Source organism: Monodelphis domestica, chromosome 3 (assembly GCF_027887165.1).
Source record: "Monodelphis domestica isolate mMonDom1 chromosome 3, mMonDom1.pri, whole genome shotgun sequence".
NCBI classification, from domain to species: Eukaryota; Metazoa; Chordata; class Mammalia; order Didelphimorphia; family Didelphidae; genus Monodelphis; species Monodelphis domestica.
The window spans coordinates 76,950,193-76,965,225 of NC_077229.1; the positions used below are offsets into that span (position 1 = coordinate 76,950,193).

Genomic DNA, 15,033 nt, shown 5'->3' on the forward strand with positions numbered 1-15,033 from the left:
CAAGGGGAGAATGTGCCTTCTTATGGCTGTTCTTGGTGGCCATTTTAATTTCTCAGGCTTCAGTTTTAATTATATGCTGTGGTTCTTTCTATGTACCTTGTGGTCATTGTATATAATATTTTCTTGGCTCTGCTTATTTAATTCTGCATCAGTTCATGTCATACTTCTCACTTTCTTTGCATTCATTATTCATTGTTTCACAGCATAGTAATTTTCCTTTACTTTCTTGCACCACCATTTGTTTAGCTATCCTCCAATCTATCAGCATCTACTTCATTTATTTATTCTTACATTCATTTATTTAATTTAAAACCTTTATCTTATGTCTTGGAGTCAATACAAAATATTAGTTCCAATGCAGAAAGGCTAGGCAACAGGCGTTGGATGACTTGCCCAGCCAGAGTTACACAACTATGAATTATCAGAGATTTGAAACCAGGTCCTCCCAAATCCAAGCTTGGTGCTCTGGCCATTGTGTTGGAATCTAGACCTGGCTCTTTCCACTGAGCCACATAATTTCTCCCTCTCTCTAGTTTTAATTAGTATAGCCTTTATGTTTTTACTCATTATTGCTATAGAAACTTTCAGAGGGGTAATCTCCTCCCTGAGCAGTTTTGCACCATCTTTGCAATTTACAGACTATTTACAGAGATATTTGAGACAAATATTTTTTTGCCCCCTCGGTTGACCATTTCCACTGTTCATCCTATTTGCATCAATTCTGTTTGTGAAAGCTTTTCAATATCATGACATTTAAAAATTGACTTTTTCTTTTATAAATGCCTTATTTTACACCATCTACATATGCCTTTCTTCCTTATTTATTTTTAATGATATGATGTTTCATGTTCTGGACGTTTTGACTCTTATTATGGAACATGGCCTAAGTCTGTGTTGGCAGACCCATGACACCTATGCCCCTTCATGCTCGAGGGGGCTACTCTGTTCCCCTTCTCCACAGTGCCTGAGGACATTTTTCACATGCCCCAATCCTCTGCCCAGGAGCCCAATGTGATCACTTCTCCCCTGTCTGCAGTAATACTGGGAGTTCACAGGCAACTTGAAGGTGCAGTTTTGGCACAGGTCTCGAATTACTGAATATAGTTTCTGATCCTTCATTGTCTACTCCATTTAATTGAATTTTTAATTATTTTTGTTTAATATATCTTTAAGTTTGTGAGTGTTATTGCTTTCTTTTCTTTTTCTTTTCTTTTCTCTTGATAATCTAGATCTATTTTCCCTCAAAATTAAATTCATTTTGTCTAGTTCAGTGAAGTATACATATAGGATTTTGGTGTAGAACTTTAAAATCTGTGAATTAACTTGGTGCCAGTTTTGTTTTTTATTATATTGGTAGAGCCCAGTCATGAAACCTGAACATTCTTCCAATAAGTTATTCTTTATTTAAAATTAATCTTGGAGAAAGAAGAAAAGATATTACTAGATCTTTCTAACTACCATAGTCCGGACATACTTCTTCAGGTCCTGATTTCCAACCAGTCCTGGCCCATTCCAACCAAGTGGTGGCAAGGTAGCTCAGCTAACCACATGATTGGGCCAGAAAAATTAAGACAAGGCAACGAGCAGGCTTGCCCTCAGGAAGAAAATGGAGCAAAAAGACCCAGAGTTCCACTTCCCCTGACTCTTTTATCACCCATGATGTTTTATACTTGGTTTTTGATTGGACAGTTAGGGTGGGGAGGTGGTACCATTCTGGAAGTTAGAAACTGCACTGTCTTGTGGGTTCTACCTTAATGCACATGTGCTATTTATACTTTTATGTTAATTTCACACAAATTGTACATATTCCCAGGTAGAGTTTCCCTTAGTTGACACTGATATTTTAAGTTTTTATTTAATGGGAATATAGCCTTGGTGTTCATCAGATTCCTTTACTAGTCACATCCTCCAGTAAATGCTTTTTCAGCTTCCACAAGGTTGCAAGTTTTTCCTAATGTCACTTCCATTGTTCATCCCTTTCTGATAAGTTATAAGATTTGTATAGAGTCACCTCGGAACTGCCCAAATAGATTTTTCTCACTTACACAGCTTAACTTTATCTTACTAATCTTTCTCTCTCAAGGAGTGGGACAAGTGGTTTTGCAAGTGGCCGCAGCTACAAACTGCAAGCATCACTATGGTGTGGAGAAAGCAGACATCCCAGCGAAGTATGCTGAGGTGAGAAAAATCCTTTCTGTACTGGAAATTCCTGATGGGCTTATTGTCTTTGTTTTATTTTGAGGCAGATGCAACAATTTGTTGTTTCCAAGCCACATCTGCTTGTGATCAGCCCAGGTAAAGAATTGCCCTGAATCTCATTGTCATTGCTCTGTTGTTGGCCATTGTGAGTGGTCAAGGCAAACTAAGGTAGCTCTTTTAGTTGTGATTCTAGGGCATGTAGGTGACTCAGTGGATAGAAGGCTAGAGTTAGGATGACTAAGTTCACATTTGACCTCAGATACTTTTACTAACTGTGTGATCCTCAGTAAGTCACTTCACCCTGTTTGCCTCAGTTGTCAAATGAGCTGGAGAAGGTAATTACATTCTAGGGTCCTTGCCAAGAAAACCACATGGACAGTATTATTACAGGGACACTAAACCATGACTGAGTGACTGAGCAACAACAAAGTTCTGGCTCTTAAATGCTTTTTTTTTAAAAATAAAAAAAAAGGACAATCCCAGCATGCTTCTTTTTTTTTTTTATTATGTTAAAGTGGCATAGCATCTGCTGTCAGTGTGATGAAGGAAGATACTGAACCTTGGAAAAACACATGGGGTTTGCCCAAGACCACGTTGCTAAGAGGAGCCAGAACTGAGACTGGTTCCTAGCATTCCTTAACCCAAATTCTGTGTACTTTTTAGGAGGTTACCACTCCCTGGTTTGATTAGAACTCTGCTCACCATGGGTAATTGCTTAAGGGAATTAATTTATTCTTAGATGAAAGGTATGTCTGTCACTTCAATGAAAAGCTAATGTCAGTTCTTCCCTAAATAACCTGAATTTAGAGGGGAAAAACAAGGAAGCTTAAAGTATACATCCTGCATCCACACTCCATGTTGCCATCTCACCTTGTACTAGTTTGAGGCACCCAAATGTTGTAAGGATATAGTATTTTAATTTTTTTCCCTTTTTATTGTCATGCAAAACACACTGCCATATTGATTATTGTTGTAAGAGCACACTTTTACATAACCAAAACTCCAAAATGAAACTTAAGATACATTGATATGAAAGAAAACTCCAACAATTCTTTCTCTGGAGATGTATAGCATTTCTCATTATAAATCTTTAGGATTGTTCCAAATCATTTAATTGCTGAACACAGCCACATTTTCAGATAATCATCACTGAATATTGCTTTTATTGTATACAATGTTCTCCTAGTTCTGCTTATTTTGCTCTTCATCAGTTCCCAAACAACTTTCCATGTTTTTTTGAAATCATCTTGCTTACTATTTCTTATAGCACAATAGTATTCCATCACCAACATATACCACAGTTTGTTCAGCCATTCCCCAATTAATGGAAATCCCCTCAATTTCTAGTTCTTTGCCACCACAAAAAGAACAACTATATATATTTTTGTATATGTCCTTTCCCCTTTTTTATTATCTCTTTGGGAACCAGATCCAATAGTGGCATTATCAGATCAAGGAGTATGCACAATTTTATTGCCTTTTAGGCATAGTTCCAAATTGCCCTCTAGAATGATTTTATCAGTTCACAACTCCACTAACAATGCATTATTGTCCCAATTTTGCCACACCCCCTCTAGCATTTACCACTTACTTTTATTGCCATATTGACCAATCTGAAAAGTATGAGGTGCTACCAGAGCTTTTTGATTTGCATTTCTCTAATCCAGTGATCTCTACATTGTAAACATTTATTTATATGATTATTTATGGCTTTGATTTCTTATCTGCAAATTGTTTGTTCTTATCATTTGACCATTTGTCAATTGGGGAATGGCTTGTATTCATATAAATTTGATATTTATAATAAAAAGGATGTAGTAATTTAGAAAAGCCTGTTTAGGACCTAAGGGTCTTTCATTGAATCACTGGAAAGTAAAAGTAATTTGTTATCTACTAGGGGCCTTAATTTTAGTTGTTCTTTATGTATATATAGATAAGATTATGTACATTTTACATATATGTATTCAGATAGAGACTCTACCAGATTCATAGCATGGCTGCCAGATAAATCATCCTCTCCTATATCAATATTGTATCTTCTAACTTGCAAATAGGTTAAAAAAGAGAGTTCAGGTAGTTAGTAACCCCTACCTTGGATCTGTGGAACAAACCTTGCTCCAGTCTGTACTTTCAAGCATAATGCTAAGTCAAATAAGACAGTTAGTGCCTCCTTTAATTTCAGAGGACCTGTGTTTTTTTCCTTTATAGAGAAATGTTGTATATGTACATACTGATCCCTTAGACTTTAGATCATTGGCTATTCTAGCCTTTGAGAGACTTTTTTTTCAGGTTCTCCTGAAAATTCTGACCCAAACCTGTAGTACTTGCAGAAATGCAGAGATTCATTTAGATCTTTTCATACCTCTCTATCTGTATGGGCCAGAATGTAACGAATTAAAAATTAAAGGATTGAACTAAATTATTTAAGAGTGTGGTCACCAGAAATTAATTAATTCCAAATGATTTTTTAGCAGAGAAATGAGAAAGAGTACAGAGTAAGAAATATAGCTTAACAAGCTATATTATTTGCTCAAGCCCTGGCTTTACTCTGGGCAGGGCCCCAAGAAGCCCTAGCCAGAGGGCCTAGGGGTCAATTTAACAAGGGTTTTAGCCATGAGGCCTCCTCCTCTCAGGACAAACCGAGGAAGGGGAGTCAGCCTTTTTCACTTACCCATATGGTAGTCCCAATAGAAAGTAGTTCTCAGCCAGAGCTCCTCCAAGGACCAGTTGAAGGTGAAAGATCCTAACTTGAACTCAGAACTCTGAAGAATGAAAACCTGACTTCACAGGAAGTTGTAACTCCTTTTAAAGACACTTCACATCACTTCCTGTGCCTTCCTCTACTTTTATGTGGACCAATTATAGTCTATAGTTTTGCGTAGGACTGCCCAGGGGACATCAGTGGGTTCTGATTCGTCATACACTTGCACATGTGGGTCACAGACCTCCCCTACTTAAGGATAAGTGGGGTGTGTAAATTTCTGGTGATTAAATCTAAAAACAGGCAGGGGAGAGTTAATCCCATCTTCACATCAAGGCCTTGTAGGATTATTTAGCAAGTACCATGTTATTCATTTTCACTCAACAGAGTTATTATAAACAGAACTATTCCTATTTCTATAGGATGAGCAGGCCTATAAAGCCTTGTCTTTGTAACAAGCATAGGAGATGGGCAGTGCCAAGTATTATTCTCATTTAATAGCAGAGCCAAGACAGAATCTAGTTGTCTTTCCAAGTCAAGTGTGTTCTTTCTTAGTAGGATCTAGACTATAAAAAACTAAGATTATCTTTAAAATCAAGATGAGTAACTGACTTTGTTTTGGTCAGATTAGCATTCCTGGCACTAGAAGAATTTGTCTTTCACAAATGACTAAGACAAGTCAGTTTAAAGATGGGTGTTCTAGTCACATTGTTATTTGATTCTCACACTTGATTTTTGATTGATAATTAATACTCATTGGAGTATCTTCCTGATCCTCTTTCCTGGAGGAAAAAGAATACTCCAATTTTTTGATAATGCCTGCTCTAGATAGCTCTCTACATTGTAGTTTGAGGTTATACAGAAGATCAGGGCACGAATCCTTTCTTTAGATTCCTTTGTTAAGGACCTAATATTTAATTCATAGGTATTATATTTTAAAAGTTTTATTAATAATAACTAGAGCAAAATAACTGCCTGAATTCAGCTGGGTCACAGGTCAAAAAAAGAGAAAGAGCTGGGGGCAGCTGGGTGGCTAAGTGGATTGAGAGTCAGGCCTAGAGATGGAAGGTCCTGGGTTCAAAAGTGGCCTCAGACACTTCCCAGCTGTGTGACCCTGGGCAAGTCACTTGACCCCCATTGTCTGCCTTGGAGCCAATACACAGTATTGATTCCAAGAAGGAAGGTAAGGGTTAAAAAAAATGCAACACAGAATATCAGAAGAAAGAGCCACTTAAATACAACCACACAAAAGGCAGGGACACAGGAAAATAGAATTTTGTGAAATACTACGGGACTTCTGGGGGATGAAGTCCGAAGGCTCAAAAATCTCCGTTTATACAGATCCCCCCTAAAAATTTTTTTGGGGGAAGCAGATCAAAAGTTCTGAGATAAAGCATAGTTTCTAGGTTTACTCAGTGTTTACATATGAAAGACACAAGGTTTATTGATAGTGATATATAGTGGATAGAGATCTGAATTCCAATCTTGTCTTGAGTTGCCATGTGAAGTCTGACATGACCTTTTAGGTGACACTGGTCAAATCACTGAAAATGCTAGTACCCTAGATAACTTACCATAAAATACAGAGGAGATCTACATTGTTGGAGGGTCCTTAAACCAATGAAATCATGGGTCTGGTCCCAAAAGAAAACCTATCGTATATAGCAATCAACAATCAGTTAACAAGTATTAAATGTCAGATATTCTAGGTGATGTGGTTACAGGTATAAAAGTGTCAACAAGAGTCCAAAGCCATGGGATCCAAAGGTTAGGGGCTCCAATTTGGAGGTAGGGTTTGGTCTGAGCTTTGACAAGAGGAAGGATGGCTTCTAAGAAACAGGAATGACCTATTTATTCCTATGCTTTTTAGTGTTTTCAATCAGAATGGGTTTTTTATTTTGTCCTAAGCTTTTTCTGTATCTACTGATAATCTTGTAAAGCATTTTGAATGCTAACTGATTGGATGGAGTTGAGTGGGATGAGTAAGAGTGAAGAGTCAAGGATAACATCTAGATTGTGAACCTGATGAAGGCAGGAGAGAATAGTTTCTTGAACTTGACTCAAGGAAGTGGGAGGAGGTTATCAGAGTTGAGTGAAGGTCAGTACCTAGAAGAGACCAGGGGATATGGAAAAAAATGATTGTCAGTGATAGTGGGATAGGATAAGTGAGAAAATCAAGTAGGAACTTGGAAACAACAAATAAAGACAGAATCTATTCTTGGTGCTGTGGAGATAAAAAGATGGAAACAAAGAAGTTCATGTCTCTAGTGTCTTAGTCTTTTTCACAGATAGGTGAAATGCATTGTGTGGGAGGGAGAGATTTCTTAAGATACTGTCTTTAATTCTTATTCTTGTCATAGCTTTGGACATAGCTTGTGATGATGGAGCTTCTGATTGGAGGGTTGGGATATATGGGGAGTTGCTACTGAGTAATTTTTTAATCCCTTTGTCGATTTGATCCACTATCCTTTGCTTTGTCCCTAATAATGGAAAGAATTATCTTAGCCTAATCCTTTTTTAATGGGGGAGAGAAAGATTAAAACTGTTTTGGGATGAAAAAGGCAAATTTTATAAAATATTCACTGGGGTTGTTCCTTTGCCTAATTTTCCTGGCAATGAAGTATTTTATATTGAACTGCTTCCTTTTTCTTTTCTTTTAGACAATGGACAGAGAGTTCAGAAAATGGATGAAGTGGTATGGGAAGAAGCATGCAGAATACACAGTAAGTTAATATCCTGATTTTGAAAAGATCTCTGTGTGCTTTTTGGGGGGTAGGGTCCAAATTAAATTTAAATTACCCCTTTACTTGCATTTTTTTAATGGTTTATCAGTTAGAACACTTTTAAAGAAGTTTGATTCTTAAAATGCAGTTTTTCTTGTTATTTTGTTTTTATGTTATCTACATTTCTAGTCAGTCAGTAAGCATTTCTTAAATATACTTGTGACATGGAAATCACTTTAAAAGACTGATATATATTAATTTAAAGTCGCCAAGGAATTCAGCTATGTAATTCCTAAATGAAAACTCAAGTCAGCTGTCAGTCTTTTATAGAGTTTAATTACAAACAGGAGGAAGAAAGGAATTAGAGATAGAGAGAGAGAGAGAAAGGGGAGAGAAGGGAATAGGGCTTAAATACCCCCTCTGTTTAGGCTGGGCCAAAAGACCCAAGCCCTTAGATAGCTGGGGCAAAGAAAGATCAGTCCCTATTACTCACGTGACCAAAATGGAGAAACAGTCTCAGAAGCCCCCACCTCCAGCTTCCTTCAGAGCAAGCTTCTCAGAGAACCTCTCCAACCACTCAGAGCCAAAACTCTCCAACCACCCCTCAGTCCTCAGACCCCTCTATCTTTAAGGAAACCATCCAAGTTCCCTCCCCTCAGTTCTCACATCTACCAATCACTGTCCATCATTTTCCCTGTGCCAATGGTGGCTCTAGCTTAACCCAGGACCACCCAGAGGTCTATGGCTTTGCACATGTCTGTTGGAGGTCATATTCTCAAATAATTAAATCTTGATCTTTTGCTACAGCCCTTCCTAAATCCTGTTACCCTGAGTAGGGTAGAGATTGGAATAATTAAATTTTGATCTATGCTGCAGCCCCTCCTAAATCCTGTTAGGACTGAGTAGGGTGGAGATTGTAAGTTCCAAGACTTGGTTCTGTCATTCCAAATATCTCCATTGTATCAATTCTAAAATCAATCATGACTCAAATAAATTCCTGTTCTATGCTTAAGCATAGGTCAAAGTCCTTTCCATTGTTCAGCAAAAGGTTTCTGTCCTAAAGTAATCTTAAGAAGGGAGGAGGAGGAACCTCCCATGCCAATGGGGTTCACATTCCAATAGCCAAGACCCACTATCAATAGAAAATTTTTCAAGTATGAAATTTCCCAATGGTGAAATTTCCAACATTTATAAGTCTAAGAAATTTTAAGGTTTACATACTAGATGGTGTGCTATGAGGATACTACAAGCAGATGTGTACAAACAAACCACATACAAGGAATAGGAAATTAAATAGTAAATAATTAGTGGAGAAAAAGCACTAGAAGGAAGAGGAGTTGGGAAAGTCTTCCCTTAGAAAGTACGTTGTTAATTGAGTCTTGAAGAAAGCCAAGAGGAAGAGTATTCTAGGCATGGAGGACTTGTTTTATTTGATTTTTAAAAAAATTCCTTTTTTATTTCTTCCAGCAATTGAGACCAATTTCCATTTTTCTTTGAAGTTTTGCATGTGTGGTTGATTGGGTCTCACCATCTCTTATTAACTTTGTGTTTTGCTCTGTCTCCACAGAAATTTTCTAGGGTTAAATGTTTCTTTTGCTGCTTGCTCATTTTCTCAGCTTTTTTTGCCTTGAACTGTGGAATTAAACACTGTTGATTCTGTTTCCTCTGCTGATGGCTTGCAGGGCCCTCTGAGTTATTTTGTCCTGGGACCAGGTTTTCACCACAGTGGCAGGCTTGAAAGGGCCACTGAGGGCTGGTGCCAAGACCTGGTACTTCAAGTGGTGGATCTGAGATGTGGGCTGCTTTGTTGTTGGTGTAGCTAGGGTGATGGGATCCTAAAGTTGACTTATGCCCAGACCTGGAACTTAGTAAGCAGTAGGTGAGTTGGCCAGTACTCTTCTGTGTGCAGTTTTGCTTCCAGTTCCTCCTTATCCTGTGAAAATCACCTCTTTCTGTCTACCTTTCAAGTTGTATTCAGTGGGAGAGTCCCCTCACTCCATTTTGTTTTTGGTCTCTTGTTGTATTGAGGCATTTTAAAAAGATTTGTTTGGAAGAATAGTCAGAGTGGTTTCAGCTTTTGCTTCATTTAAGCCACTATTTTGGCTCTGCCCTCTTGGAATCTGGTTCACATTTGTTTACCAATGAAAACCATGATGACAACAAAAAGAATTTCTGTATTAATTTATAGTCATATCCTATGGGATTGGAGAGAGAGGATTGTTTTTGAAAAAGCTGTAGACAGACACCCAGGCAGGATTTTCATTGTTTGGGCTATGGAATGCCATGGGGAAGACAACCATTTCCAAGAGGTGGCCAGTCTCATGTTGGAGAACGTATTCTGTTCTTCTCAAAGTGTCTGGTTTGTCAGCATAACCTATCAATTAGCATGGCCTGCCTTAGGCACTCCTTGGGAAATAGAAACATACTTGAGAAGTCCATCATTGTCTGTTTGCTTTATCTTTGAGGAGTTCGCCATCTGTTGGCTTGTTCCAGTATCATCTGCTCTTGAGACAGAATGCTTATGGGACTCTCCATCCTTTCTGAGCTAACCTTCAAGAAAGGGGAGCATAAAAACTGATGTCTGATACCTACATAGTGTTTCCTGAATGTTATACTGCTAGTTCTTCATGAAGGTTTTTCATATTGTTTCAGATATTTAAAATTGCAATTCTTGATTTGCTATTTCAAAAATGCCTTAATTGTCCAGGGGAAAGTGTCTTTATGTGTCTTAAGGCAATTCCTATGGGAGGACATGATAAAGTAGGGATAGCAGTGTAGATATGCCACATAGCAAACATTTCAAATTTAGGGTTCTTTCTAGTGTTCATATCTAATCTGAAAGGTTCCAGCCAATATTCCCAGATCCTCAGATTCCGAATATAAAGCATTGCCCAACCTGTAGACTCAGACTTAGTTATTGTGCTACCTGTGTGACTTTGATTAGTTCATTCAGTTTTCTTTAAGCCTTAGTTTCCTCATCTACAAAAGAAAGTAATGAACTAGATGATTGTTCAGTCATTCAGTTGTGTTTGACCCTTCCTGATTCTGTATGGGATTTTCATGGAAAGGAATAGTTTGCTATTCTCTTCCTTGATGGATGAGAAAAACAGGGTAAGTGATTTCCCAATATCACATAGCTAGGGAGAGTATGAGGTCATATTTGAACTCAGGTCTTCATGACTTTAGGCATAGTGCACTATCCACTGTGCCACCTAGCTAGCTGCCTGTAATTATAGATTACCTCAAAGTTTTTTTGTTTTTGGTTTGTTTTTAAATAACCCTTACCTTCCATTTTGAATCAACACTGTGTATTGGTTCCAAGGCAGAAGAGTGGTAAGGGCTAGGCAATGGGGCAGTTAATGACTTGCCCAAGATCACATAGGTAGGAAGTGTCTGAGGTCAGATTTGAACCTAGGCCCTCTTGTCGTTAGGCCTGGCTCCCAATCCATTGAGCTACCCAGTTGCCCCCACTTCTAAGCTTTTAAAAATTCTGTTCATTACTTAGCTTTTGGATATTATAGTAACCTTTTCTGAATTGTTTTGGGATACATTATAATTTTGGTGGGTGGGAAGGTTTCCATGTGTTCATTTCATTGTGCTAAATTCTGAAGCCATAATGTTATTCTCACCTGAAAGACTCAATGTACTTTATTTAGACATAGACCTAATGATTATTATTTAGATTCTACATGTTCTGCCTCTTTTTTCAATGGTCTGATAGCTTTTTAGAGCTACTTCTATATAGGAGGAAAAAGTAGGTATTGATTCACAATGTTCTCAAAACAGCCTGAGTTAGGGTGACTCTTTTGAATGTAAGTAATTACAGCCTTTCCAGCTTAAAATTTAAGCATTGCAATTAACACAGACAGATGGTATTTCAGTCTCTCAGCTGTAAATATTCTCTAGGGCCCTATTCTCAATGTTTCTAGGGCAACTCTTTGAGAATCCACTTAAATGTTTCTTTATTTAGGGTGTTTGTTGGAAGTTTATGTATCCTGTAATGTTTTTGCCTGTCTGCAAAGCAGCCTAGTAACCTCTAAGCCTGTGAGTGTTAGAGCTTTCTTTGTGTATTCTTATATTGATAGTTTGAGTAAGCCAGATCAGTCAATCAGTATGTATTAAGCCATGAAGCACAGAAGAAAAATTGGACGTTAGCTATCATTCTTTCGAACTTGAAGGATCAAGTGAGCGATTTTTGAGAATAGGGGAGAGACATAGTTATATTCATAGGCAGTAGGAAATAAGCCAACAGATAGGGATAGATTGAAAATAAATGGAGTAGAGAAGACAGAGCAAAAGGTGATGGGCTAGGTCACATGAATCGGGAAAGACTTTGGCATTTTAAGGAGTAAGGTCACATCATCATGTGTAATAAGGGGGAAGGAGAAGAATGTGACTGGAGGCATCTGTGTGATACAAGATGAGAAAGGGAAAAAGAGGGAACTCTTGGTGGAATGGCTTCACTTTTTTCTGTTAAAATATGAAGCCAGATTCTTGATATCCTCAAGGGAAAGGTGCCTTATTGATCTCCCACTTACTTTGGAAGATAGTAAGAGATTATAAAACTGGACCATCTGTTCTCTCTTGTTTCTTATAGTGTTTGAAGAGCTCCAGGCCTGAAGTCAGGAAGACCTGACTTCAAATCTGTCCTCAGAGAGTTACTAGCTTTGTGTTCTCTGGGCAAGTTAGTTTTACCTGTCTGTCTTAGTTTCTTCAAGGACTGCCTTTAAGGTTTTTAGGTGTGATAATATTTATAAAATGCTGGAAGGGTTGTTAAACTGATTTGAAGTTCTCAAATTATATTATATATTTGCAAATCTAAAAGTATTGAATAAATAAATATTAGCTACTATTATTAGACACAGTTGGTGGGGGAAATACATCCCTTCTGGGGAGTATTGGATACAGGATAACTTGTCATGACATTTATAGTTATAATTGGAGGATCTGAGCTTATTTTCTAAAACATGCCGTGTTAGTGATTGCTTGCCAGGGGACCAGAGTGACTCTTTGCTCCCTGCAAAAAAATGGATTAAGGAATTATGCTGATCAGGTAAAATGTATTTGACCCCTGGGTTGAAATCCTTGATTTTATGACTTTATAGGCAGTTACAAGATGGAATAAATACATACATATCCTTTTTTTTTTTAACCGTAACCTTCCAATTTAGAATCAGTAATTGTGTATTTTCAAGGCAGAAGAATTTTGAAGCCAGGACCTTATATCTCCTGGTTTGGCTCTTTACACATACCTAACTGCTCCCATGTGCCTCCCCTGCCCCTAAATAAAATCTTGATGTCAGGTATATTACTACAGATTTAGAAAATTGTCAACGTGATGACTAAATCACTTCACTTCCCTTTTGGTAAAAGGAAAACTCTTTAAAAACAAACACCAATTCCTGGACTTTAAAAATCCAACCTCTACAGGATGATGTATCTTTGGTCTCTGACATTTACTAGCTAGGTGACTCTGAGGAAATCATGTAACCACTGTAACCTTGCCCTTATCATTCTTCTGCCTTAGAACCCTGGTATTGGTTGGTTCTAAGATAGAAGGTAAGAGTTTTCATATTAAAAAAGAAAAGGTTATATTGGCCTTGGGGGCAGTCACTCTTCTGCCTTAGAACTGATACTTAGGATCAATTCTAAGAGAGATAGTAAGAAGTTTTTTAAAAAAGAATATATTGGCATCCTTGTACTCCCCAGATTCATCATTTGAAATGTGCACTTATCCCTCAAATGTATGTTTATAACAAATGGTATTTGAGTATGCCTCTGTTAATAGGGGTGATGATCCATTTCTTAAAATGATCATTCATTACTTAACTTTAGACAATCAATTGCTAGGATATGTTCTGCTTAATAGTTAAGCATTTCTTAGAAGAGAATATAAAGGATGCATTTTTCTCATAACTTATTTTGAATATACAATTTCAGCAGGAAATATCATGTGTTCTGACATTTGAATAGCCCTCCAAACATCTCCTGTGGCTTTGACAAGACTCAACGTTTTGGAGGCTTGGATTCTTGCCGCTAGTTATTTTTAAATTGAACAGGGCTCTAAAAATAACTGTGTACTTTTCCAGGCAGAATCACATTTTGTTTTCATTGTGCCAAGTATTTTGGCTTGGGTAGGGTGTATGTGTATGTGGGCATGTGTATTTAGGGCAATAATATACTGTCAAATAGCAAAAGGACTGCTCATGTACTGTTAATGGGAAAGATCCAGGGTAAAGCTGTCTGGATTGAAAATAGATTTTTTTTGTTTTTTATTTTTTACACTATAGTTAATTGCCCTGGAGTACTTTATAACCTTAAGTGGAAAGCTGTATTTGCTTATAGTTCTCTGGAATCAAGATTGTTCTTTATAGATGTTCATCGTCTTATTTTTAGACTTTATTCATTACATTATCATTATGTATATTGTCCTCTACTTCATTTTCCACTCTGGGTCACCTTATGCTGCTTCTGTGTTCTTTTTTATTGGCCATTTCTATAGCAGTCTTGATTTTTTTTCTTTGGAAGAGTTTTTGTGAATTAATTACTCCATTACTGGTAAAACATTAATGAGAGTCAGCTTATCAAAATTCATCTAAACCCTAGAATGCTAAAACTGTACTTGGATATTTAGGGCCAGGGTTGTCAGAGAGAATTATGTTCATCATTAATCCATATCAAAGCCATTTTTAGCTTGATGGGAGACATCTAAAATTATATTGTCCCTCATGACTCTCAAGAGGCATAACTGCCCCATGATGGTTTCAGAAAACTTCTATTGAACTCTTGAATAAGAAATAGATATTTTAACTTGCCAGAATTAAGGGACTGAGTCAATATTCCATTCTTCCTGAAATATTCTATTCAATCCAGGATTGAACTTACTCCTTTCTTATGGAGTAAAGTGGGTTGCAACCAATCATTACAGGTGTGTTGGAGAAGAGGCAATAATGAAAGTTTTTTTCCCCTAACCTATCACCAGCTTTCCAATGGGCCTTTCCCAACAATCTGAAAGGACTTTATAGAGGTGGAATTTTAAATGGTGTATTTACATGGGCATCAAGATCAATGACTCTCTGGGAACGGTTTCAATGAAGGGATTGTTTGAACTCTGCTACATTTAATATTTGTTTTTATGCTTTATTATAGTCTTTAAATTTTGACTTTGTTTTTCTTTGAACACAACAAGATTTGTAAGTGCCTTATGAATGTACCTACTCCTCATGGACATATTATAGCTGTCACTTAAATAGTTTAATTAGACTTTATTATTTTTGGTTGGAGTCAGGATATGTAGCCTCAGTATTGGATAATAATCTTTTTCTTCCTTTTTTCTGTAGCTGGAAAGAGGTGACTTCCTTTCAGAAGAATGGCGGGAAAGAATTGCAAATACAAGGTATGATCAATTTT

At 37.3% G+C, this 15,033-nt stretch overlaps 1 protein-coding gene across 7 annotated transcripts in view; it reads left to right on the forward strand.

Moving 5' to 3' along the window:
• Nucleotides 1–15,033, forward strand: part of DOT1L (DOT1 like histone lysine methyltransferase) — a 129,446-nt gene that overhangs the window by 59,039 nt on the left and 55,374 nt on the right. For all 7 annotated transcript variants that reach the window (XM_056822201.1, XM_056822199.1, XM_056822203.1 and 4 more), the window contains 3 exons: nt 2,084–2,178; nt 7,561–7,623; nt 14,964–15,019. In XM_056822201.1, coding sequence (XP_056678179.1) covers nt 2,084–2,178; nt 7,561–7,623; nt 14,964–15,019 — 214 coding nt within the window. The remainder of the gene's footprint in view (nt 1–2,083; nt 2,179–7,560; nt 7,624–14,963; nt 15,020–15,033) is intronic.